Below are 26,682 nucleotides of genomic sequence, written 5' to 3' on the forward strand. Positions count from 1 at the left end.
GGTCATTATCCACATTACAAAAAGCTTGATATGCTTGATACTAACAACTGGTACAAAATATCCATGTTCTGATAAGAAAATGAGAATTCTTGTTAAATCAAATTGTTGTGTCGATCTGATATAAATAACATAACATTTGCAGTTATTTGAACAATTTGTAGAAAATGCCTTCTCAAAGCTGACAGTTTGTCACCCTGTAACTGCTGTGCGGTACATTCCATGTTGTCCATTTTCTTAGTTGAAACAAGTAATCTATAATATATATATATATATATATATATACTGTATCATAACATTTTACTAAGACCATATTAATAGGTGCCCAGATAGCAGGAGAGCATGTGAAAATCATTGAATCATTTGTTAATGTTATTGTTAATGCATCAATGTTTCCTGCAGCTCAGTGGTTAGAGCATGGCACAAGCAACGGCAAGGTCATGGGTTCAATCCAAGGGATTGCACATACTCAGAAACAAATGTATAGTTTAATACAATGTCAGTCACGTTGGATAAAAGCGGCCGCCAAATGCATCACTTTTGCACCAGCAAATAATGTAGAAATGTTTTGAACTTTTAACAAATCACCATGTTGGCAACTATAAATGTTTTAGAAGAGTTGTACCTTAACATGTTACAACATAAAATATAGATTTACATATGTCCTACCGTGCTACTGAGTGCTACTGTGTCTGTGTTGTAAGTAGAAAGACATTTCTATGAGCATGTGCTGTCTTCTCCTGCCCCAACACATTTTTTTGTTTCGGCCACTGCCCCTCAAAATGTCTGTGCACGGCCCTCATGTCACATGAATTTGACATCATCCTCCCTTTTGAATGCCGTTATTTGACTCTCTGTATTTTGTGAAAACACTATTGTTGAGTTTTTCTTTTGCGCTTTATACTATATTTGTGGTAGTCTACCATTCACCGCTACAGAAGTTTACCCAACTATGATGACTTCCGCTGCTGTGAAACCCGAAAAAGTTTAAAAGGTCCATTGTACATTCGAATGGCTTTCCGATAGTTGTGTACAGTATATCTCCACATTATGTCAGGATCGGAGAAAAAAATTTAGATAAAAAAAATTACACACATCACTTTGCAGTGTCTCGAGCTACCCAGCCCCGAACAAACTCCTTTTGGCACAACTATGATGTTTTCAGTGAAACGATACTGGCCTTCGACACACATCTCACTACAACTCAAAGAACAGCCTGTACGCTTGCATCCCGACAAGCCAGTGTGTGAAAGGAAGAGGAGTTTCTCTCTCGGATCTGGGGATTACTTGAGCTTCTACCCTTTGGCCAAGCTTTGGCTCACAGCTTCACTTTCTCTCACCCTCTCTCTCTCTCTCTCTCTCTCTCGCTTACTTTTTCTAGGTTTGTCATTTGACATAGTTGCAGTTGTACTTACACGGAGAAACTTTCACAAACGCTTTGGAATCTAGTCGACTGTGTCTCAGTATAGGCGAGTAAAACACTTTATCTCTACCATTATGTCTCTCTGGCCGTCCGTAACACTTTAATTAGAGAAAGTTTCTCTTGAGATACAGAATAGTTGTTAAATGTTTAATTTTATGTTATTCTATAGTTTTTTTATTTCTTCATTAAAAGTAAAAACAAGAAACTATGGTTGGATGTCTCATCAGAGTAGGAGGAGAACGTCCACAAAATATGAACCTGTGACTAAAGCATAAAAGTAAAGCCACCATAGATATTCTGAAATTACAAAACTCTCTTTATAAATGTTTCCCTAAATAGGGTCAAACAGTAACTTAGTCTTTACAATCACTGCCACGACGTGATCTATTACATGTCATGATATGCACTGCAGATGTTTCATCCTATGAAAAATGGAGTCTAAATATTTCACAATTGCATTTTAACGCATTCCAGGCAAACATCCAGAATGTTCAGAGTCTTTTCTTAGCACAGATATCTGGCACACCCTCATCCACAATGATCAGACCCAACAGTCCCCAGACTCCCAGCTGCAGCCCTCACCAGGAACACATGCAGATCAATAAAACAACAGTCAACCCGGTAAAACTTTTGGGGCTTTAATTACCATAATAAATCAATTGTTCATAAGCATAAACTCTCTCCACGGTGGGTCCACTCGGCGCTCTCCTGTCTCTATTCATCTTTATGAGAATGCTGTAATTGGTTTAATTCTCGAGTAACTTTTCCAAAGTTTTAATAACTAATCGCACAAAACTGTAATGATGGGATGGAAGGTCGCAGGTGCGAAGAAGTCTATTTAACATGGAAAACGTAGCATAAAAATTTCAGATTGGATGATGTAACCGTAGACCCCATGTGCATTTTCTAGCTCTGAGGAAGCTGATGGGGTGATGAGAATCCAATGTAAAGACTAAAAGCGCTGTTATAAATCATTTTAACCACAAGTATTTCCTCGAGAATAAGCAGTGTGTGATCGATTGCAGAACTAATGAGAAAAAGTCCTTATTAATGTTATGATTATGTCTTAATTGCCCGAGCAAAATTGGAGGAAACACTGAAAATTGACTGAGGTAAGAAGAGCCACGACGGTTGCATGCTGATGTTTCCATAAGCTCCGGCTGCATGTTAATGCGGGTAGAAGTGAAGGAAGAGTCGTGTGCGTAACAGTATGTTTGTGTGCGTGTGGGTGATTGATGGTCTCAAAACCATAGCTCTGTGTGTAATGCCCCGGGGACCCGGTCGTAAACACACAGCCTCAGCATAGCAATGCATCTGAGCCTCTGTCATCTCCCGATATTCTCTTTTCCACCATTTCCCTCTTCTCTTCCGAGCTTAAGTGCAGGTCTCCAAAGCACGTACACACTCATTTTCTTCACTTTCCTTGCTTTCGGAGCACGTCAACACCGAGGGTCGCATTAAACCCACACGTGTAACTGAGAATGCATTATGGATCAATGAATGCGAAAGGGGATTAAAGCTTTCATGAGAATATTAGCACTTCAAACGAGAAAACAGAGGAGCCACGACATGGCACGGTGTAAACAGAAAATGGCAGAGGAGATTAAAACTGGTAGGTGAGGGAGAGGTGAGCGGCATTCTGTGTGAGGGGTCACCGTTATGATCGCCTGGCACACAACACACCACTGAATGATCGGTATACAGGCTCTCGCAAAGAAATTACTGAGAGTACTTTTTAATGAACAGTGTAGAAACTGGGGTTCCAAATCCCACACCAGAAATATCATCGTAGATCATTCTGAAACCTTGTATCTCCATATTTTGTGATTTTTATAAATTTGTATTATTATTATTATTCACCCTTTATGTTTGTCACAGGGTTTTGCAAATATCTAACCACTAAACTGTGCTTGACAACACTATTTACAGAGCTGAAAAACAGAGAATTTAGACATTCGAGGTTTCTGAAGGACAGCAATGGTGTGCAGTTTTGCTTACCATTTCAGTTCGACACATAAAATTACAGGTTACATACCTGATATTTATTTATACATGAGATATCAGACCAAACAGCTCAAAGGATAAATCATAAATATTATGCAGCGCCTAAGACCAAGACAAAGACTTGGAGGGGCCGAGTTCAAGATCAAGACTTTGAGGGGGCCGAGACCAAGACAAGACCAAGACCAAAACTCCTGAAACTAATTTAAATCTAACACATAACACTAAAAAGTCATATTTACAAAATCATGAGTTCTAAACGTTCTTATCTATTCAGATTTGTTCCAGATTTGTTAAGGACTAGCTAGTCACCTTTTCAGATCACGGCAGATGTTATAATATAAAGAAACAAGATCAAGAGTTACAAATAAAAATTTTTGCAGTCACATCTTGGATATTTTAGACCTTTGTATTCATTTTTTAGACAGATTTCTTTTGGCGCGATCCCATTTTCATCTCTTACCAGTACAACAGTAACAAACAAAATAAATCAAATAAGAAATAAGCTTGCTTTTGAAGTCAGAAGTTTTACATCCAATCACATTAATGATGTTAACACATAAATTCCACAATGCACCAGTTATTTGATGTAATTCCCACAATTGTGGTCTCAACTGGTCTTGAAAAAAAATCCTGAGACCGCTAAGTCTGAGACCAAGACAAGATTGAAACCAAGGACAGTAGAGAACGAGACAAGACCATGACGATAAAACCATGACCAAGACCGGTCTCGCGTACTACATCACTAGAACACGGTCAAAACGCACTCAAGGCGACCGAGTATGATTCCCCCCCAAAAAAGCTAGAGTTAGAACTCAACTAAATTGAACTGAGATGTTTATTTGATGACCATTGGTAGAAAATGTTGCTTTTGTAAAAATATAGCCTTAATATTTCATTTTCAAAAACTGACATTTTTAGGTCTGTTTTTTTCTGTCACACGCACAGTGAGAGAGAAAGAGAGAGAGAGAGAGAGAGAGAGAGAGAGAGAGAGAGAGAGAGAGAGAGAGAGAAAGAGAGAGAGAGAGAGAGAGACAGAGAGGGAAAGAAAGAAAGAGAGAGAGAGAGAGAGAGAGATTTAGTGCGAGGGCAGTTGGAGGATGGAGAGTTCTTCAGTTGTCTCTCCCTGAGCTCACAGCTGACAGTCTTCCCATGCGCCTGAAAGTGAGGAAGAGACACTCTATTTAAACTTGACTGTGTTTATGTATTTGAGTCTCAGCGGCCCTATGGTCTCCATATAATACATCTCTCCAAGATATAATGCAGTTAAGTTGGCAAATCCAGCGATAGTTTAGTTTTCGCTCAAAAGCACTCATTGTATCAACACAGTACCTTGTAAACATGACTTTATTTCCAGGTGGATTACCAGAGATTGAGTAAAAGCCAACCAATCAAATAGAACTGATGATGTATGTTTAGTGTGTTTAAGTGTTGTATCCAATCAGTAAACTGACTGTCGACTGTGCTTTATCATCTTTGAAACAAACAAATATCTGTGAACGAGGTATTGTTATTTTAACAAAGCCATAAATAACAAGCAATGGATTCTAGTGTTAACTATTAAAAGAAACAATTTCTTGATAAATGTCCAGTTGATACAGAATCTGTTTGGTATTTGCTTCATTATGTTGCAGGCACCTCTATTAGTTTCAGATATTGTGTGCTAATCTCTTCATCATTTTAAAGGAACTCATTTGGCCGGGTTCGAGGCGTGCTACAATTGCTCAGAAGCCTCCGGGAACCTGTTCCAGCACTGCAGAGGATGAATCAATGCCATCATCAGGGAAGCAATTAAAACCCAGGGCTAGGAAAGGTAACCGTGCAGATGCAAAGAAATAAAGAATACATGGACAGCTGGAGAGCGTTCCCAAGGTTCACAGCGTTTAGTTATGGACTCAAGCTTTGTTAAAAACAATCCTTGAACGACAAAAATGACAATAAAACCAGCACACATCGAAGGACCACACCGTCAAGAAAGACTTTGTTTTTATAGTTTATCAGCCAATGAAATAGCAGATGTGAGATAATGAGTTCATTTTTGGAGATCGAGACCACATCCACAATCTTCGCTCTTTCATCTTCTTGCGTGCAGGATATAAGCTGCCGCCCTGTGCTCTCTGGCGTAAACATGTTATTAAGATCGAAATATAGGTTGGGGGACTCTCAGAAGTTCATATGTTTTAGAGAGAGGGAGAGAGAGAGAGAGAGAGAAAAAAAGAGAGAGAGACGTAAGTTGGTACACAGTGTGCTCTTACACAAGCACTGCACCAACGCATGGAGTCCTCACAGAGGGTTCTGTTCTCAACAAGGGTGACAACATCTTGCTAATACAACAATAGCGATCGGTCGGACAGACATCTTGTTAAAAAGTGCCAATGAGGATGACAGATCCAACCTTATTATGACTTGTGGACATGACCGCTTTTGTCCTGATTCTTATTAAACATATTTTTTGGCTCATTATAAGAAGGAGAACGCTCAGTTTGGAGGGTTACCAAAAGTTCTACTTTGATTAAAGAACTTGCTGAGTGCCCAACTTGTCTGTAACTGTGAATAATCATGAAACTTGCACAAACAGGGCATCCATTCAAAATGATTGGAATCCATTATGTAGATCTAAATTATGTACAGTATTCTCTGCCAATGTGTTTTCAAGTATGCTTGCAACCTCTATCTCACTCGGATGAGCAATGCTGCCCTTTCTTGACAAGATAAGGCAAAGAATACTTCCTGACTTGATGGCCCAGATAGATATTTTTGTGTGTGGCAATCGCTATCAATCTCCATAGCCCTTAAGCTATGCACACTTCAAAAGAGAACGCTACATGGGGTTTGTCATTGTAGGAACATAGAGGATATTCGGGCCCTGGGGTGAAGGTTGACTCTCTAGAATAGGAGAATAAGCAAGATGCTCTTTTCCTCCAGGCAGGCACCTTTACAGTATCTAGAGACCCGCCCGTCCACACGCACATGCACATGCATGCACACAGAGCGAGTGGGTGACTGTCTCTGGAGTTGTGGAGGATTTAAAAAATATGACGTCTAGTTTAAAATCAGTAAAGTTTTTTTGACAATGATCTGTATCTATAAACGACATTACATTATGGTGTGTGACTTTTTAATTGTTACATTTATTTGTACTTCATAAAATGTGAAAAAAAGAAAAATTACAAAAATAGATTTTTCTCATTTGTTTAACATTTTTGGACACAAAATACTATGAATGTAATGCGACATAACCAAAGTTCCACTTCTGACGCACACCTGAGCTTTCAAAGCAAAGCCAATCTACAGTACTATTCCAAGGGAACACCTAAATTCTTTTATTCTGTCCACTTCAAATAGAAAGCACACCTGGATTCACTGGAACAGTCTGAAGGAGATTGATTATGCAGCTTGCAATACTTTATGCATTACCCTCACCATTTTTTTCTGAAGTCAGCACTTCTCGTCTTCCAGGTTGCCAAAACTCAGATCACAATGCTAGTTCAGGCTTGCAGGAAACAAAACCACAGGACAACTACAGTAAACCAAAGTGACAGATCCTTAATGCCCAAGAGCAAGCATTAATACTGCTGCTCAAATGAGCCAACATTGGAACGTCACCAGGGTTGAGGAATCTCATGTATAGGCTGTGTTTTACTTACCATGTAGCCTTCCCAAATGTATTTGTTCCAAATACATTTCTTTAGTCTGATAAACAAAGAAAAAGATATTTGGAAGAATGCTCTGGAATACCACACAGTTCTTGGCCACCATTGACTGCCATAGTAAGAAAAATGACAATGGTAGTGAATGGTGGCCCAGAACTGTTTGCTTTCCTACATTCTTCATAATATCTTCTTTTAATATATGTGCATTGACACTTTTTTACCCTGTATGTGCACTGGAAGCTTCCGTCACTTGTGTGTCCAAACACACTTGGCAATAAAGATCTTTCTGATTCTGATGTCATCTTTTGTGTTCAACAGAACAAAGAAATGTAAAAAGCAATCATTCTGGTTACAATCATTCTCCCAAAAATCGTTCTCTGTGTTCATCAGAACAAAGACATTTATACAGATTTTGACCTACTTGAGGATAAGTAAATCACAGAATTTTCATTCTTGGGTGAACTAAGACTTTCTTAAGTCTGGGAAGTTTAAGGTCATCTGACATCACTACACTACACAGGTAGCTAGGAATCTATAACTACCTGCTTTCAGATCACCCGTGCAAGTTCAGCTCATTTGACTTTTGACATTTGACTCTTTTAATAATAGTTTGGAAAATTCACAAAACTGTTAAAACCACATCAAGGTGAATATGCACCAGAAGTTTGAAACAAACATACAAAACCAAGACAAGAAAAAATGTTGCTTTAAGTGGACATTGGACATAAACCTGATATAAACTTTGTGATTACTAGTCCCGGTCTGTTTGAGGTTGTTTAGCCTATGCCTGGATTCACCACAGCGCCATCTAGTGAGGTTACATCTTAATACCCAGTGTAATAGAAGCCAGCACAGCACAGGAGATTCAGCAAACTTATGTGAAATGTATGTGTGACGCAAGTACAAACAGCCCCTATTTTGAAAAAATGTCTTTTCAAATGTAATACACTTAGATCACATTGTCAGTCAGGATGTATTCATTTGCCAAATACCTATCAGACTAAAACATCAGACTGTAACTTCTGTATATGTGATACTGATTATTTCAATACAGATTCATTAGATTCTCAGAATGTGCCCTTGAGAGTGCTTTATATACAAAACCATTAACATGCAGCTTTTCTCTGGAAAACAATGTACCGTGCCTTTGCAAGATGAAATTAGCAGAACCCTGCAGCTCCACAGAACTTTAATAAAGATGATTAAAATTGCACCCTACTATGAGACAAATAAACAACTTTTAAAACATACCTGAGATTTTCTTTTTTTGGGAAAACAAATTCTACAAAATCATATTAGTTTGGTCCAGGGGGCTTTTAGCACAAACTGAAACTCAGTATTACAAGTGCAATTATAAAAGATGCTTTTGCATATTGCCGACATAAATGCATCTTGTTTAGTATATTTAAAACAGTTTTTAGATATTTGTTAAATACAGAGAATTTCTAAAATACAGCTTTTAAAATAAATGTTATATGTATAATCTGTACAGTATATAAAAAAGAATGCTTTGACATCAAAATGTCATGTTGTGGGAGATGGTATGCAGATTTCGTCCTTAAATACTTAAGATTTGTGTCATGATTTTATGGTGTATACTTCAAGAAAATCAAAAGAGAATGCACACTAAGAGAACACTCCTTTTTTCTCAACCATTGCACATCACAACATCAACCAGTAAAATAAAGGACTGATGTTCTCGCTCTATGCTCATATATCAACAGTATGTCAAATGCATTAAATGCGTGTTGGCCCGCACACGTTGGCTGGATGCAGTGGCCCGGGATGGCTAATATGACAAGCCAGTGATTCGCCTGACATGTAAATTCAATGAAAAATGGATGTACAATCTGTTGGTCGCTGGAAGAGTTCCACCACTCTCCCTTGTTTTCCTTGTCTATGTGTACTCGGGATGACAAAACATTGAGAATAAAAGGTTATGTCCGGGGTGGAACACCAGCAGGCTGTTTATACACTGCATTCTGCCAGCTACTTTAAATAAGAACAGTAAGTAAAACAGAATGTATTATGCAACGCTAAATATTTCAAACAACATGCATTGCAGCAATCAGATCCTGCGGTGTGGAACAGCGGATGTCAATAAGAATAAAAATGTTTTTTTGAATGATGGTGGTGGAAATTTATTTATAAATGTCCCTGTTTTATATCTTATGACTAGATTGTGAATGATCATTTGGATTATTTTATCTAAAGCTCAAGAGCTCAAATTCGTTTTAGATCATTACATGTGATGCTGTGGAAGCACCAGAGAACAGTCTGAGATCAGTTTCCTTATGAGTCACCGTCATAAAACACCGCGAATGTTAAGTTTCTACCAGGCAGAGAATCTTCAGATGCCACTACAGAGTTTTCTACTGTATACTTGACGGTTTGGCAAATGGATTTTGGCATTACATGCATAAACTGCAACATCACAGTACTGCAGCATGCGACTCTGGTTTACTGTAAAACAGTTCTACATTTCTTTGGAAAAGCAATGCTAATCTTATTGAAATTTTACGAGAAATTCTTCTAGCAAATCTGGTGGGGAAAGGTAGTGATGATTTTATTAGGTTGACCTTTGACCTTTGTTTCCCTTGCCGTGTGTAATTCCAGAGGGGAAACAGCCCTGTACCCGACATCTCTCCATCAGCAGATCTGAATTGAATGCGCTTGTGAGTCATCTAAGCTGCTTCAACCAGCTTTTCTATCACAATCACAAGAACCCGATTATTGCCATCAGAGGTCTCTGTGGTGAGACATGAGATGCGTAACTGGGAAAAATTGTTGTTCATTTGTTAATTTGATACAAAAGTCTCTTTATGACAATTACAAGGCCTGTTTAGTGAAGCTCACTAAAGGAAAGTACTTCTGATTTTAGTGAAGTAGAGTTATGATTCTGAACAAACTAAACGTTGGATAATCGAATACAAATTAAAATATTTACGCAATGAAAATAATAATTAACATAAACCATAAACATAAATGCAACTCTACAATACATTTTAAGGAATCCAAACACCAAACTAAAATAAAAAATAGATTTTTAACAGACTTAAATTATCTAAAATAAAAATGACACCAGAATAAAACACACCAGTGTTCTTGTCATCACACCTCAGGGAGTCAAATAAAAAATGCACCATTTGAAATAAAAATGAATGCAAATGAGTTAAAAATATATATACGAATCTAGATAAAAAGTGCTAAAGTAAAACAGATGATTCATTGCAGTTTGGAGAGATGAAACACACAGACAGCGGTTTCAGTGTGTGTGTAGACCACTGTATACAGTTGATATGAGGCTATTTAAGAGTGTCGATGTGGACGGTTTCATTCACAGCCGTCTGCAGGACACCTGACTTCCACTCAGCTGTGTGCTGCTGACCCTCCTTTCTGACCCTTGTCTGACGACTGTCAATCTTGTCAAGTTGTAACAACGTTAAAGAACAGGGGCTGTGTGGTTTGACCTGACAGCAATGAAGGGTGTGTGTATGTGTGTGTGTGTACATGGGTCTCTGTAATTGTTTAGTGTACAGTACATAGCAGAAAACGTACTGCAGTAAAATCTGCAGCAGATTATCACATATCATTTTTTCATATCCAGACTTAATTAACAGACTAAATGTTGAGTACAAAAACATACACAATTACACAACCAAAATTTTCAGAGACTTTTATTTGAGGTCTTGAAAATTGGAATGCTGCTTTAGGCATATGTATTGTGAAAAAACATTTTTTTATGAACATGTTGGTATGTCATGATATTTTAATGTTGTAATAATAGGTTACAAAATGATATGCTTTTAAATATTCTGCTGTATGTGTTTTAGTCTTTTGGATTTATTATGGTGCCACGCCTGTAAAAGTCCAACTAAAGTTTTATTTTTGTGATTGACTGTTTCTACAAAAATCATTTACATAATGTAAAGAGCATTCTATGAAAACATAACAGTGATATTTTGAATATTGTCGGAGTAAGGCCACGTCAAAGATTGACATCACAGTGAAATTAGAGCTTGAAATCAAACATTATGGCTTGTTATCTCATAATTAGATTTTGAGACTTCAGTCTAGTTTTCACAGGCAGGGTCACAATTTTCATTACGAAATGTTACAAAAGCAATTATTTAAATTGGAAAACATTTTCGAAATATACCGATTTACTTATTTCTCACTAAGTGAAAAAAGGTTGTTATGGAAATACATTATACTCATTACAGCAGTTTTCTATTCTGCATATCAGATTCAAACGGCACCAAACATCACTCTGATGCATAGCAATGGTCTGTTATTGCATACTGCACGCTGGCAAATGCCATACATCTCAAGTAAACTTTATGCCCCTAATTCACATCACAGACACACAGTCACACACCCACACACAAGCGAACACCTGTGTTAACAGATGTTTCACAGCACGGGAACTGGTCCAACTCCCAAAAAGTTATTTTCAGAAAAACTCCACTTACAAACATCAACATTTATTCAAGGACAATTGAATCGTGCTCACTATGCAAACCACGATTACCATAAGAGTATGTAATTACAGTGGCGTCCGAAAAAAAACCATCTCTCTACAGCTAATTTCACCAATAATATCTCTTTGAGGTTTTTACAAAGCCAGAGGGTCGGGGATTAAAAACCACATCTGTTGAATTCCTACAAACAATTTATATACAGTAGAATATTTGAAGAAATCTCAAGGATTTATCTTCAAGACATTTCAACATGCAAACGTCTGCGAAGGAGTGACAGAAAACATGTCACATGTTTCCGGCTTCAGACTGGCATTAATTTGATATGAAGGTCGCGAAAGGCGAAGAGATAACTTCACAATGTTGAAAACATTATGCTGTTATCTGGATGCTGTATCCTGTGCACTTCTCTTTATCTGAGATCTGTGGGCATGCTAAATAAAGAGGTAAGTATCCAGATGACATTGCCTCTGGGCTGATCTGGGGACGCTCTCCTTATCAGCGCACTGCATATCTGATCTCTGTATCTGGCTGATGGAAAACCATAGAAAGAAATATTACAAAGAGCCAGAAAAAAGCGCACGGGGAGAATGTGAGACTTAATGCTTCTTGGAGTTTCTTGGGCCTGATATTCAGCACGTCTGTTTTAGCTTTAAGTTCAATCGATAACTCCAAGGTTAACCTGAATTTACAACACTAGGGATGCAACCCAAACCATCCACCTTAAGTCTCCTATCAAGCTAGATTTTTGCATACAGCCGTGTTGCATCATAATTGGGCATTTGCACTTTGCGAGGGTCACGCTGGGTGCAGCGCTGGTGGAGACCAACGTGAATTATGGGACTTTTGTTTGCAAGTGGCAAGCATTTGGAGCCTGGATGTCACCCTCCTTCTTAATAACTCCCATGACCTGGAGAGAGTCACTCTGGTAATCCTCTGATAAATCAATGTCTGTGTTAAATGTCACTGGCCTTAGAATGAGGGGTTGGGTGAGAGGGTGTTAGAAAGACTTCCAGCGTTCCACAATGCCCAAATGAGCCCTAATAGATTTTGTTGGGCTGGAAAGGCTCTGGTTGGGGACCCATGCTGTGGCTCATTCTCACTCTTACATACTAAAGATAAAGTTCATTACTTATATTAGCCGTACCCCTGCTAGGCAAGCGGCCAACAAGATATGACGATATGAAGAGAATCAACACTGTTGTGCAATAGATGTGAAAAATGTGATAGGATTGCCTTATTATCTAGTTTAATGAATGCAGAAAGGCACGAAGGGAGTCGTTTTGGTTTCCACGGGTTGTTTGTGAATCACCACAAACATTCTGATTCATTCAAAGCAATTTTACAAATTGGTACAAAGGTTCCATCCCTTTTATAACGGCCTATTATTAACCAAGCCTAGCACATTCTCAGCGTCATGTTCTTCCTCATCAAAAGCCCTTATTGAGAAAAAAAACTCTTTCTACCACACAATTGCATGAACTGTTTACCAAATGTTTAGATCTTGGTGCCACCTGTACCCCTTAAATTGAAGCAAATTGATAATAATGTTATTCAAGTCACCATCGTCACAAAACATTTGCCTGTAAAGCTCCATTGTGTTTGATCATATATCATCTATCAGTTTCAAAACACTGCACCCACGCATGTGAATCGTACAAAAATGTACAATTATTTGAAAAACGGTATACTGAAGCCCCACCCTTGAACCTAACATCACTTGCGCGAAAGAAAATCGTAGTACGAATGAGATCGTACAAATTACCCACCTCGTAAAACAGTCACGAATACCAGTGAGATTGAGTTGCCCAAAAAGACGAAGTCAAGATTTGTCCTCCTAAAGATCAAATAAGGTAAGTGAACCTAAAGGGTACCACAAATGCTTGAGAACATTGTAGCCCATTATTATTTCACAGCCATCTATAATTGAGAAAAAATGAAACATGCCGCAGAAAAAAAGCAGCTATGAAGTATAATTCAGCTGTCTATTTCAGTTAAACTTCACCTTAAGCAGAGGTAGAGCCCAGCATCCTATTTTCCTGGCACCGACAATGGGAAGAGGTTACAGAGCCACTTATTAGATGGCTGTTGCACCGCACAGTTATTAATATTGATTTCCTCCTCAGGGAATATCAATTCTGTTCAGTACTGCTGCATACATATCCTAATGATGGGATGTAGCCTTCATAGAAAATCCCACTGCAGATTCAGCAAACCGCAGGGACGCTTGGAACCAGAGCTGTGAGGAGCCATACTCTTATATAAACAACATAATGTTGCACCCAAATTGTCCAGCCTTATACACGTTCGCATCCGTTTTGACAAATCCACGCCAGCCATATCTGCGTGTTCTCTTATTGCATTTCCTCTTCACTCGCAATCATTCGCAGCAGCAAACATGCAATTATTGATACTTCTGTCACACAATAATAGCATTGTTCTGTCTCTAGAATGGAACATGTTGACACCCAATTGTATCATTATTCAATTCCCATGGTGTTCCCTGACAGAAGCAATGCAGGCAGCAGCAATTCTTAAAGTTGGGCGCAATATTCCTAGGATGGTATACGGTGCTATTTATTCAAAAGCATTCAATCATAATGTCACGGGAATGCGTTATTTCTCTAGGTTTGCAGTCTGCGTTACAATGAGAGGTATTTCATATTTTCCTTACAGATGAGGACACTTTATCTCACTTCATGAAAGTCGTTCTGAGGGGAGAATTTTATCACATCGTGGATAGGTGATAACTGCTCCGGGGAGGCTCCAGGTTATGATAAGTTGGAGTATTTTATGACACTTATGGCTATATGAATCTGTATATATTTAACTGGCCTCTGTTTAAAAAAATAATGGATAACATAAAAGAAGGGGAAAGTGGAATCGGATACTTTAAAACTAGTTATAACAAAAATAAATTACTTGCACAGAGAGCTTCAGGAGTCCTTTAAAGGTGCTGAGTGTAATTTTTTGGAGGATTTGTGGACCAAAATTCGAGTTAATATACTAAACTATGTCTTCTATGTGTTCAGAGGTGTAAAAAGACCTTACATAATGAAATGTTATGTTTTTGTATTTTAGAATGAGCTATTTCTATCTACATACACCACGGGCCCCCTTATATTGAATTCATCATGTTGTTTCTACAGTAGCCCTAAATGGACAAACTGCTCTACAGAACGCTTTTCGTAAATTTGTTATATCATTCGGCCAAGTAGCGAACACCTGATAACTTCATAGTCCTGTGTCAGCCATCGTAGTGCTTCGAGCGGGAGGGGTGGAGCGAGCCGTTTGTTGCAATTCTTAACCTCACCACTAGATGTCGCTAAATTTAATACACTGGACCTTTAAGGGATGCAATTTCTGAGTTTGTCTATCGTAACAGGAACACTGGAGTGAATATTACAAAAGCAGCAAGGTTTTTTTTTTGTAATGTCAGAAACACTTTATTTCTTAAAAAAACACATTGGTCTAATGTTTTACAGGGATAGTTCACCCAGTAATGAATAATTATTTATCATTTACATCAGCGGTTCTCAACAGGGGGAGATTGGCCCACAGGGGATGCCCAGCTGACTTCTAAGGGGCCATCTAGATGACAAAATATAAAAAATTAGACAAAATGAGCATTTAAAAAAAAACAAGAAATTTGTTTTCAGTTGGCCATTTTGATAATGAATAGAAACCTTTCCAGTTAATGGCAAGCTCTTAAACGTTTTTGTGAGTGGGAGGGGGGCCTTTGAATATTGATAAATACAAAGGGGTGCCTCATAGTCAAAAAAGGTTGAGAACCTCAGATTTTTTGACCCCGTGTCATTTCAAACCTGTACGACTTTCGTTCGTCTGCTAAACAAAAATGAAGATTGTAGTGGAGTAGGTGGGACGAGACCGTGAGTTGAGGCCAGTGAGTGATTGTTAATGAGCGTCAGCTGTGCGCTCACCGGACTCGTATCACGGAGGAGATCGGGAGCATAAGAGAATGAGCGACTGGACCGTCGATGAGAGAGGACCAGGCCTGGATTTTAGTTGTGGTTTGTTTTATTTTGTGACTGTTTATGTTCGGTGTTATTATTTGATGTATATTTTTATTATAAATGTTTAAATGTTTGCCGGTTCCTGCCTCCTTCCTTCCATTTAATTGAACCTTGTCACAAAGATATTCTGAAGAATGTTGGTAACCAAATAACATTGACCCCCTTTGACTTCCATTATGTGGCACAAAATGCTGAAACATTTCTCAAATATCTTCTTTTGTGTTTTATATAGAGGTTTTATTTTTGAGTAGACTTAAATTATAACAGACCTTTCTATTCAACTAGCCGTAAAGTTTTGGCTTGACACACAATCCCATCGCAAGTAAATAATTTTATGATTTAAGACTTTCTCTTAAAGCAAGACACTAATAACATGCACTTACGACCTCAGCCCTAGTGTTTTTGATTGAGTGCACACCGCATTTTAGAGTGATATAATGATTTCTAAAAGCAGCCATTTGTTCGGTGTTATCAATGATTGGCACCCAACCAGCAAGGTTAATATGACTCGAGTTGCACTGATTAATGGATGATTGTGTATATAAATTCAATTTGGCCGGCACCCAAAACAGATTCTATCCTCCAGTGACCGAGTTTGGTTTGTTGTTGTCCTCCGACAAGAGAAAATGGACATGATGCGCTACCTTCCAGCCATAGTAAAAAATAAAAATACATCCAAGGACCAGTGACGACACATTGCAGAAAAATAAAAAAACAGCAATAGGCAAGATATTTTTCTTAATTTCTAACCCGCTTTATTACTGGCATTTAATCATGTTACAATAGGTAAGTTTCTATTTCTACCCACAATGCTTTGCCTGTCTCTCCACTGTGCTCCCTAATGACTAAGGTTGGATTAAGAAAGATGAATCTGACCCGCACACTAGGGGCCCATCACTGTCTCCTCTATGAGACACACCGGTAGCTCCGCACTCCCAGCGGGCTTCCATCAGGTCCAGGCGGCCGACTGTTTAATGGAGTACTCTATACGGCGTTTCTGAAGCTGACCTCGAACCCTACATCTAACCAGGCTTGGATGAAGGATGTGTAACCAGAGCCCGACTCCATCAATTACGTCCGGTAATTAAGAGTGAACGTCAACGGGAGATAAAGAGCACAAGCCCCAAACAGTGGCAAACACTTTTTCTTCATGGGATTTTAGGCTAATCTCATTTTACTGGAACCGCACGTCCTCCGCACATACCTTTGATGTGTAAATTAGGACAGAATCGAAGAAATAAACACCGTCACAAGCCAAGAGAAAATGGAGGCTTTGGCAGAGCGCATATTTTTTTGGACGGCAAAACACAATGGAATGAATGCAGAAATTCTGCTTCATCATGATTGAATCTTACTTAAAAGGGACGATTTGCAATGCCACCGGATTCGGTGTAGCCGCAAGTATGTCTGCAATCATTTTTCACATCCAACTCACGTCGGTGCCCAAATGAATCTCCTAAACAAATATGAAAACAAAAACATTTGCGTTCTGCACTTCAGACCTGGTTAGAGGAAATCTACACTGATGCTGTTTAAAGTGTCCTGGATTGTTTTTCCATTTTGCTTATTAGCATGTGTTTTAAACCAGTTAGAAAGGTCTTTGAAAGCTTTTCGAGGCCACATTTGACAATCTCAAACAGGCTGAATGTAGACCTCAGCTTAACATTAGAGACTAAAAGATTTACAGTGAGATTTAATTTAACAGCCACATTTCACTGAGCTTCTTCCCACCGGGCAGCCATTTTCCCTGGTAGACAATTTCGGATCCATCTAAATTGTAAATGATTAAATTATCCTCACACATATTCTTAAGGCTGCACTCTGAATATTAAGAAGCTGTGTGAATGTGGGGTAAATAAAGGCATCAAAATGTTTTGACTCCTCGCCTTTGCAGCCTCGTCGCATTGTAATATCGCTTGCTCTTCCCCGCTCGGAAAAAAGGATCTGAGACGAGCAGTTGGCGCTCGCAGCCTGAAATATAAATGTGACAAAATAAATTATAAATTGACAATACAGCGAAACCTGTTTCGCGAGTCAGGCGGTTTTGGTTCAGAAGAAGCCAAGTTATCTTTTTGACACGAATATACATGCTCACCATGATCCCTGGCTCCAAAAACAATGTCTTATCACTTGAGGTTTGCCTGCATTTAATTTTAACATCAGAACCTTCTTGCGACTTTAGTCTGCCTGTCAGAGAATACACAGCTGGGCTCAGAGCGAGCATGACAGCTTTGTCACTAGTGGGAATATGCTGTACAGAGTTTTGGCTGTAGGACTGTTTTTGTCGGAGACAGGAAGGTCCCAAAGAGCCTGTCTCAGGAAAGAGTGTCCCTGCATCTGTTTCCTCGGAACGGCTCGCCGACCAGAACGCCCTTGAAGCTACTGTGTCTGTGTTTTCTCTACGCCACCCCCCGAATAATGTTAGAAGTATCTTGATCTCCCCATGTAGGGGATTCCAAGGACATGATGGCATTATCAGCTTCCTTGCCCACCTTTAGGGTTCTCTTTTAGCTGCTCTTCATACCATCAAGTACTATAGTGAACATATTTTGTAATGCGTAACAAAAAATGATGGGTAGGTGATTATGTTATACTCATAGTCATATTTGAGGACATAATTTTTAACAAAAATCTGTGTCATATAAACTTAAAATCATCCTTAGTAGACACTGCGCTTTTGTTAGCAGACACATTCAGCTAAGTAGGGAATTTGTGTTTTTTAAAGCCGTTTCATTACCTTTGCTGTTCTTGTATCTTCTCTGCTGTGATTCCCTGAACCATCTTCTCCAGTACATCAGTGTCTGCACTTTGCTCTACCACCACATGCTTCTTGCTAAAGGCGTATCGTCCAATGAGCAGCCCCAAAACAAACACGGCCAGCCCTGCTAGCAGGTATTTGGCCAGACAGGTCCCACTCCGCCTCTGACCCTTAGGTACCGCCCGACTGAAGCGAGACACGTAATTAGGATCCTCCTGTAGGCGCTCAAAGCGTCCGTGGGGAGATGCGGAGGGTTGAATTGGTTCCAGGTCTGGGTCAATGCCCCCACCGGAGGAGCTGCTTACTGGTTGATGCTCCACACAGTCCAGCTGAAATCGGTCCAAACCTGGTTCCTCCAGTTCCTTCTCCATGTCCCATTCCATTTCTAGAGATGTGGCATGCAGCTCCTCACTCTCCAGATCGCGCACATGGAGAGATCCATGGCCAGCACGCACCTTCCTGTATGCCATTTTTACAACTGTAAACACAAACAGAGACACAAATACGAATGTAAATATTTAACCAGATTATACAAATGTCACTCTGAATACATTAGTAACTTATTTAATTGATAGTGATATCAATTGGGAGGTAAACTAAGCCCTTTTGGCTATTTTAATGGGGGAGGAGCCAGTCAATATGTCCAACCATAAATTCCTGTTTCATTGGAAATTATGTTGAACAACGTTGAGCATTTTAGGTCTTTAGATAAGAGATAGGAGATGTGTTTTGATTCCTGTGTGTTCGCCCTGTAGTGAAATTAAGTAATTGTGTGTAGATATTGCTACTCATGGTACGTTGCTTCTTCCACAGCATCCAGTCAAGTTATTATTGCTACATTGTTAATATTAAATGAGCCATGCTTTCGTGATCTATTTAATTCACCAGCTGATTAGTGCAAACGTAACAACGCCTGCATTTCAGCCAATACGTTATGTAACATCCTGTGATGAAATGAATATTAATAAGAAACGCTTTTATCTTCGAAGCAAAAAATATAAGATAAAATGTTCATAAAGGAATGTGAAGGTAGTTTAAATTCACCACGTACAACACTTTATAGTGAATGTGTAGTTAAAAACATTACAATGTATATTTAAATAGTTATGACATAAAAATGAATGTATGTTTATCTATAATTGAATGTTCATGAACTATACACTGACTCAAAAAATGGTCATAAAATGTACCCAAGCTGTCAGCGGGCAATACCTTTTTTCAAAATCGCCTAAAGATTGCATATTACTACTTTAACAGGGTACATAACGGTACCAAATCTGTACCTATCTTTGGATATCTGTGCCTAAACGATACATGCAGTATTAGGACCTTTTTAAAAGGTACCGTTGCAGTGACAGTTTGGGTACATTGACTATCTTAAAATGAAAAAATGTCTGATGATAACTAATGAAAGTGTAAAGTCTCAAAACATATTTTTTGTTTATAATTTTACACTTATTAGGTTTTGCAAAAAGTTCAGCACAGAACACAGATTAGTAAAAACAGATGAATTCCATACACAGCTGTATGAAAAGGGGACTTATTTCAGAAACACCCCATGGCTGTGTATATGGAAGAATTCTGTTCCGACTAATTACACACCCAAAATCTCTCCCCGGTGCAACAAAGAGAATATAAACAAATGAAACAGAAAATGTATAGAAGTTTAAAGCCGGTTTTTTTTTTTTCGTCCTGGAACCAGTTGCATAAATATAGCTGCAAACACTGCACACACTTTTCTCACAGACTAACAATTACTCAGGACTAGTCAATCTTACTTTTCACATAGACCAATCTAACTCATTATGTAACTGACTTGAAGACGTTATGACCAGTCTTAAAGAAAAATGTGAAGACTAACTTGTAAGACTAGTCAAAGCAGTTATGCAACACCCTGTTGTTTTACCCAAAGAAGTAAGGAATCAATATATATTTTCAATCGTAGTGAATATTCTTGTTGATCAGAAATGTCATAATGTGACAGGACTCATATTTTATGGTGCAGTATAGTAGTTAACATAATTAACTGGTACAAAGTTTTATTAGCAAAACACAGTTACTTTTTAAATATAAAAAATGAATGCTCTTTAGTTAAAATATATATTTTTAAAGCTTATGGATCCAAAAACAAAACAGGACTCAACAGTCCAGTAAGGTTTGTGTATTTAGTGTTGAGAGTCTGGTTGAAAAACAAAGCTTCATTTCAAATACTCATATAGTTTATTGAAAATCGATGCCATTTTATGTTTCTGGCAACTGAGGTCTCTAAATTCGATAAGTTACCATTCCTTTATAACTTGTAAAGTAAACTTTTTTATTAACAAGATTTAAAAAAAGGCCATGGAAAAAAGAAGCTAAATTAAAGAACATAATTCAACATTTATATTTTTATATTATCTTAACTTGTAGCAGCAGTGTGAATATAATAGTATTTTCTCAAAGTTTGAGACACAGCACACAAAACAATTGTGTTTTATTGTGTAAACAGGTTAAATAAATAAAAAATCACGGATGTCATGCACTTGTGAAGCATTAAACTTCTGTGGTTGGTTTTACCAGGCTACTGTGCCGGTTGAACTCCTTTAGTGTTTATATGGCCAATCCTTATCCTAAACACAAAGCATTCTCTACGCAGACAGGCCGCAATCTCAGAGAGGGATGTACAGGCTCACAGTTTGACTGTTACTGTTAAAAAAGATCATTAAGGGTGATGACTTGGTTGGTTCAAATTCATAAATGAGAACGGAATATCTCGGTGTACCATCAAATTTAACTATCCCTTTAACAGATACCACCATCAAACTCAGAACAGCCCAATCGATAATAACAAAACTCCAAACTGCCCAGAATTTCCAGACCGCACATGGGGCCATTACCCAGTCAAACGGAGTTCCTGAAATAGGTTCCCTTTAAAAATTACAGAGCGTAATATCTGCTGCCGGCACAAGGCAGAGAGGAGCGAGTCTGAGAAACCTTTGATAGTCAGACTTAAAATAGTCATTTAGAGGTGGGGAGAAATGTCTTCTGATAGAAGGTAATAACTTTGCAACTACTAAACATTCGCCACACGTTTCATCAAAAATGGTGCTGAGGTTTTTACAACAAGTTTTGTACATTCACGTTGAGCATGTTCCCTGCCTCTGCCCTTTATATCATTTGTGGGGCAGAAATTTTCTCCTTTACAGGAACGAAGGGATATGTTTTTTTTTCACTGCGGAATATGAGAAGAGAAACTCGAGGTGGAAATGATGTGCTTATGTCTCTGAACATCAATCTTCGGTGCCCCACAAAACTTCCATTATTTCAGGCTGGCGTTCAGAAGAGAGATCCGCGTGGAGCTTCATTTACACTCTGACCCTGGCAATGATACGGGTTGTCAAACTCTCAGGACAGTGCTAACCCTCATCTTCTCATCTCCCCTCGGCTCGTCCAAACCCCTCGCGCTCGGCTCTTTGCTCACAGACTGACAGATGACGCTCAATCACCAGAAATGCTGGTAATTTAACGCCTTTCGACTACCCAACAGGGCAATCAATTAAAGTCGTGGGGAATGCAGCATCTTTGACTTTTCTCTGTGATTGATGTTACTGGGAAACGGGAAAGATGCTTCTTCATATGCCGCGTTTCCAGCCTGCTAGATCCAATCTGCGCCTATTGGTAATGCAATTGAATTCACAGAAATGAATCATTTGATCCTGCTAATAGCATTGTTTATGTGTATTGTTTATATTGTTGGAGCATCCGAATCGCTTCGGAATTATGCATATCAGGCAACAGCACAAACAAGCCCTAAACATCTGTTTTGCACAATGCAGTTCCACATGTTGCAGACTGGTTCACAGTAGTGAAGGATATAGTAGACTAGCTTTCTTGCACAAAAATAATGAACTTAAAGAGTAAATATTTTTTTATTTGTAAAGTCCTACTTTGGTTTATGGAGTGTCCAAAAACAGCTTTACGCACATACAAGTGTCAGGTCTCGGGTTTAACTTTCTTCCTGGCAATCTCCACGCAGCTGTTTTCACTTACACTCTCGCGCACCTGTTTGTTATTTCCTCATTATCTCCCGACTCCTTATAGTCAGCCTCTGCTTTCCTTTCCGTTGCCAGTGTGTTGATTCTTGCACGATAACCGCTAGTCCTCTTGCCTTTTTGTGTTTCTAATACTCTTCCCTCCAGTTGCATTGCTGGTGGTTTCTTGTACGCAGGATTATCGTCTCGTCGCTGCCTTCCTTTTGGATTACCCGGTTTGGATTACGTCTACTGTCCTCTCTACTACGGTTTTGCTTAATTCCCTTGGATGACGTTCGCACCTCGCCTGACCCTGCCTGTCTGACACAGAGTTCGCTTCAACCCTACGGATCCTGTTGACACCTCGTTTGATCTTCGCCTGTTTGACTCCGATTCAGCTCGCTCCCATTTACCTTTGGCCTCTTACGGCATTGCTTATGATTTATATGTTAAGCTCCTTAATTGATTAAAAGACTGTATAAACGCATCTGCATTTGGGTCTGTCCTCTATTCCTGACAACAAGGTGTAAAAACACTTGAGTTATTCTTACCTTACTTCTTGACTGACTCTCAAATGATTCGTTCGGAGATTCATCTGTCTAATCCCAGCGTGCTCTGATCTGATTGGTCAGATGGTCTAGTCTGATTTGATTGGTCTACCGTGTACATTGATGCAGTTTCGCAAATGGAACATATGCGGGCATTACACCGAGTGACGCAAATCTGACACCGAACTGAAATTAGAAGGACAGACGGCAGACGATTCGTTCGCGTGATTCAGAGTCGACTCCATTTTTCCCTAGCCAATTACTTTGTAAATCGTTCACTTTCGGCTTTACAACTTGGCAGACTGCTTACATTCACTCAGAGTAATATTACACACTGCATGAAATGTAAATTTAAGGACATTGTAATAGTTACCCTTTAAATACTGCATTATCCCATAGATTAATACTGCCACTATCAGACAAAGAAACTGCATACACATCTTTTCAATATGACATTGTATTTGCAGACTGTTGTCCACAGGTGTGATAACAAACAAAGCTGGCTTTTGTGAATAAAGCGCATCCTGTAATAAGCCATTTTTGCATAAAGGCATTTGTGCTGAAAAGAACGATAAATACCGATTTAAAGAACGATGAAGCAGTGTTATAGCAGCACAGATAGCACCTGGATGAGATGGATCGGTTTTGCTCCGAAATATCACTGTTTAGTGGATTCATCCCCATGTGAGAAAATAAAAGGTTTTGATTTAGATACCCCACCATCATTATATTTGTTACAGTTTGATTTAAGCAACCCACTGCAGTGATACCATGGACACCAGATGTTGTGCTTCTGGATGGACACCTTGTGTTTCTGGATTTATCTTATCAATATTTATGAGACCCGTCAAGACAGCATTTATGTTTTCTAGGAACAGGTATAGACAGGCTGAGTAGATCATGTCAGCCCTAGTCGTGGAAGGCCCGGGTACTGCTTGGGGCAGGCCAGACAGTATGCTTGGAAAAGCAAGAGTAATAGCATCTATCTGAAGATGTTAGACTTTTCTTGGAATGAAACTTACACCAATCATCCAGCATTGGATACCGTGTTATTTCTATAACAGCCTGATATACCATGAGCACATTGTGGATGTCCTGAGCTGTTAGACTGAAACCAAATTGCTTGCACAGATGCACTTACTATAGAGGTGGGAACTTAAAGTGATCTGGTTGCATGATCACAAGAATAGCCAAAATATCTTTGTTGAAAAAGGTTTAAATTGAAATTATATAATTATATTATATTGAAATATATATATATAAAACAAATAATTCAGATTATTTAAGGGAATTCAATTAATAAAACCAAACTAAATTGTAAATTAAACGTAACTAAAATTGAACTCATTTTAATCAAATGATTGTAATGAATGCTGAAAAACTGCAGCAGTAAAAGGAAATCTTTCAAAGGAATTATATTTTTGTGTTAAAGACAATAAAAAGTGTATTTTAGCCTACGTCACTTTTTTTTCCGTTTCTTAGCTACAATAAATCTACAATAAATCTACAAAATAATAATATAATAAAATAATAATATTTTACTTACTAACTAGAAACATAAATGTATTCTTTCAAACGAAACTTTATAAAACCAGCAAACTTGTAAATTAAAGGCATACAGAGAAAAGAAATTCTCTTTCTTTTCTATTTTGTCCTTGCAGGAGGTGAAGAGGAAAAAGTGTAGTAAAAAAAAGAAAAGAAAAAGATCTCTGCGTTGTCCCGCTCACCTGTCATCACATTTGACACAACCTTGTCAGTTACCTTAGTTAGAAAGCATGAAACTAGCTGTCAATCATGCCAGATGCTGCTCATGTCACACAGGGCAAAGCAAACACAGGTCCTAAAGAATAAGTAAGTCTAATAAGAACAGATACTTCCCCTTCCTACAGCAACTTACCAAAGAGTCTCATTACAAAAACAATCATATAAGGAATATTTTACAAAGCATTATTATATTATATATAAAGCATTATATATGTACATATTCCCCAGACTAACTTTTTTCAAATTCTGACAGTTCTTATAAGAGTGATGATTTTGCAGTGTCATAGATGATGGATTTCAAATCAGAAGGATCTCAGCATGATCTCATAGAGCCAGACATCTGCCAAATGTATAGTGACGCGTGTCGTCGTTTCCCTACAAAGATAATTCAGAATTCATACAAGGTGAAACAACATAAGCCCCTGGCAGAAATAGGCCAGGCCCCGGAAAGCATCTTCAGGCCCAAGACGCCATAGAAAAGTGCTATATTCATACGACACATGAATAAAATATGCATCCTCAGGGGTACATGCTACATATCTTGGAGTCCTCACCCACATTAAATTCTAAAATATACAACCATTTACCAGAAGGTCAGACAAGGCCAGAGTGTTTTTCTTCCAAACTGCAAGGAAAAAGTATATATACTGTTAACAGATTAAATATTATTAACAGAAAGTGCCAAAAGGGTCACCGGAACATTCTGTTAAAATAATACTTATACATATTTGATGTTCCTCCCATAAGAGTAAATCTAAAAATACACAGACACATATACACTATTACAGAGGAAGACTTTGCCTGCTTATAGCGTTGCTTATTTTCATGGACTGTCTGCGCAGCTTTAAATGCTCACTGAATGATTTATGCAAACTAGGTAATACTGAACATGTGCAACATTGCACGTCTCTATACTCATCATTTATTGGATTTAAGTAAATGCAGTTCAGTTTGCCAACTACATTCAGCTTTAACTATGCACGCTTAAACTTTAAATACTACTGTTAAACTTCAAAAGTCCCACTGCATTTGATCATTTTATCACTAAAAGCTCATCCTTAGGCCCGATTCCCATTTCGCGTCTAAAAGCGTGCGGAAACGCGAGCTGCACTGCGTTCTCCTTTTTTCCCAAGCTCTCCTGGCGTCTGTCGTTGCTAAGCAACCATGGGATGCCACGGGTCTACATTTAAAATAACGAATATGCTCCCGGAAATGACGCGAAATGTGAATCGGGCCTCAAGCATTAAAACAGCATACGTTTTTTCCAGTAATAATATTTTTTATGCCGTAAAATAACTTGTAATGTAACTCTTCACCCTTGCTTTATTTATATCATACGTAGATTTATGAATATGCTAATTAGCATATATCCCAGCCGAGAACAGTTTGTAAGCGTGCCGTGTCAAACCAGGCTCACGTGGAGACATAACTATAACCGTTCAGATTGTGATTAGTACGGTTTGGCGCGCTGGTGGAGAAGCACTGTATGGCTCAAATCTGTTTACATGATTGGTTACAGGGTCATGATGTCATAACTGCATTTTTAAACGGTCTATGGTAAACTGCAGTTTTAAAGAGAAAATACTCTTTAATGGTTCAAAAAACATGGTTTATCTTAAAACATGTTAAAAAGACCACATAGACATGTAAATGTAGATTTTCAACACAAGGGGACTGCAATTCAAGGCGCTTATTTACAAAGTATTTGCACTGAAAAGAACCACATTAACATCTATATACACAGGATGCTTGGCTATACTAACACAGATAGAATTAGTTAAGTATGGTTAGTAAATAAGAAACAGCATTTGTGCTGAAATATAGTGGCACATCTATTTAGTGAAATGGCCCTCAAAGATGTTCTTTGTAGTAGTGGGGGATGATTTTTATGGCACACGCTACAATAAAACAGCACATCAAAACAGCTCCATGTGGATAAAATAGCCCAACGTAAGACTAAACTGTTGTTGTAGAAATTTTTGTTCCACATTTATTAACAAAGAGAAAGTAGCAGTG

At 38.5% G+C, this 26,682-nt stretch overlaps 1 protein-coding gene across 1 annotated transcript in view; it reads right to left on the minus strand.

Moving 5' to 3' along the window:
• Positions 1–26,682, minus strand: part of LOC130410292 (inactive N-acetylated-alpha-linked acidic dipeptidase-like protein 2) — a 174,673-nt gene that overhangs the window by 98,730 nt on the left and 49,261 nt on the right. The window contains exon 2 of the mRNA XM_056734890.1: positions 18,324–18,822. Within this exon, the coding sequence (XP_056590868.1) occupies positions 18,324–18,822 (499 nt within the window). The remainder of the gene's footprint in view (positions 1–18,323; positions 18,823–26,682) is intronic.

The sequence above is a fragment of the Triplophysa dalaica genome, chromosome 21, assembly GCF_015846415.1.
Source record: "Triplophysa dalaica isolate WHDGS20190420 chromosome 21, ASM1584641v1, whole genome shotgun sequence".
Classification (NCBI taxonomy): Eukaryota; Metazoa; Chordata; class Actinopteri; order Cypriniformes; family Nemacheilidae; genus Triplophysa; species Triplophysa dalaica.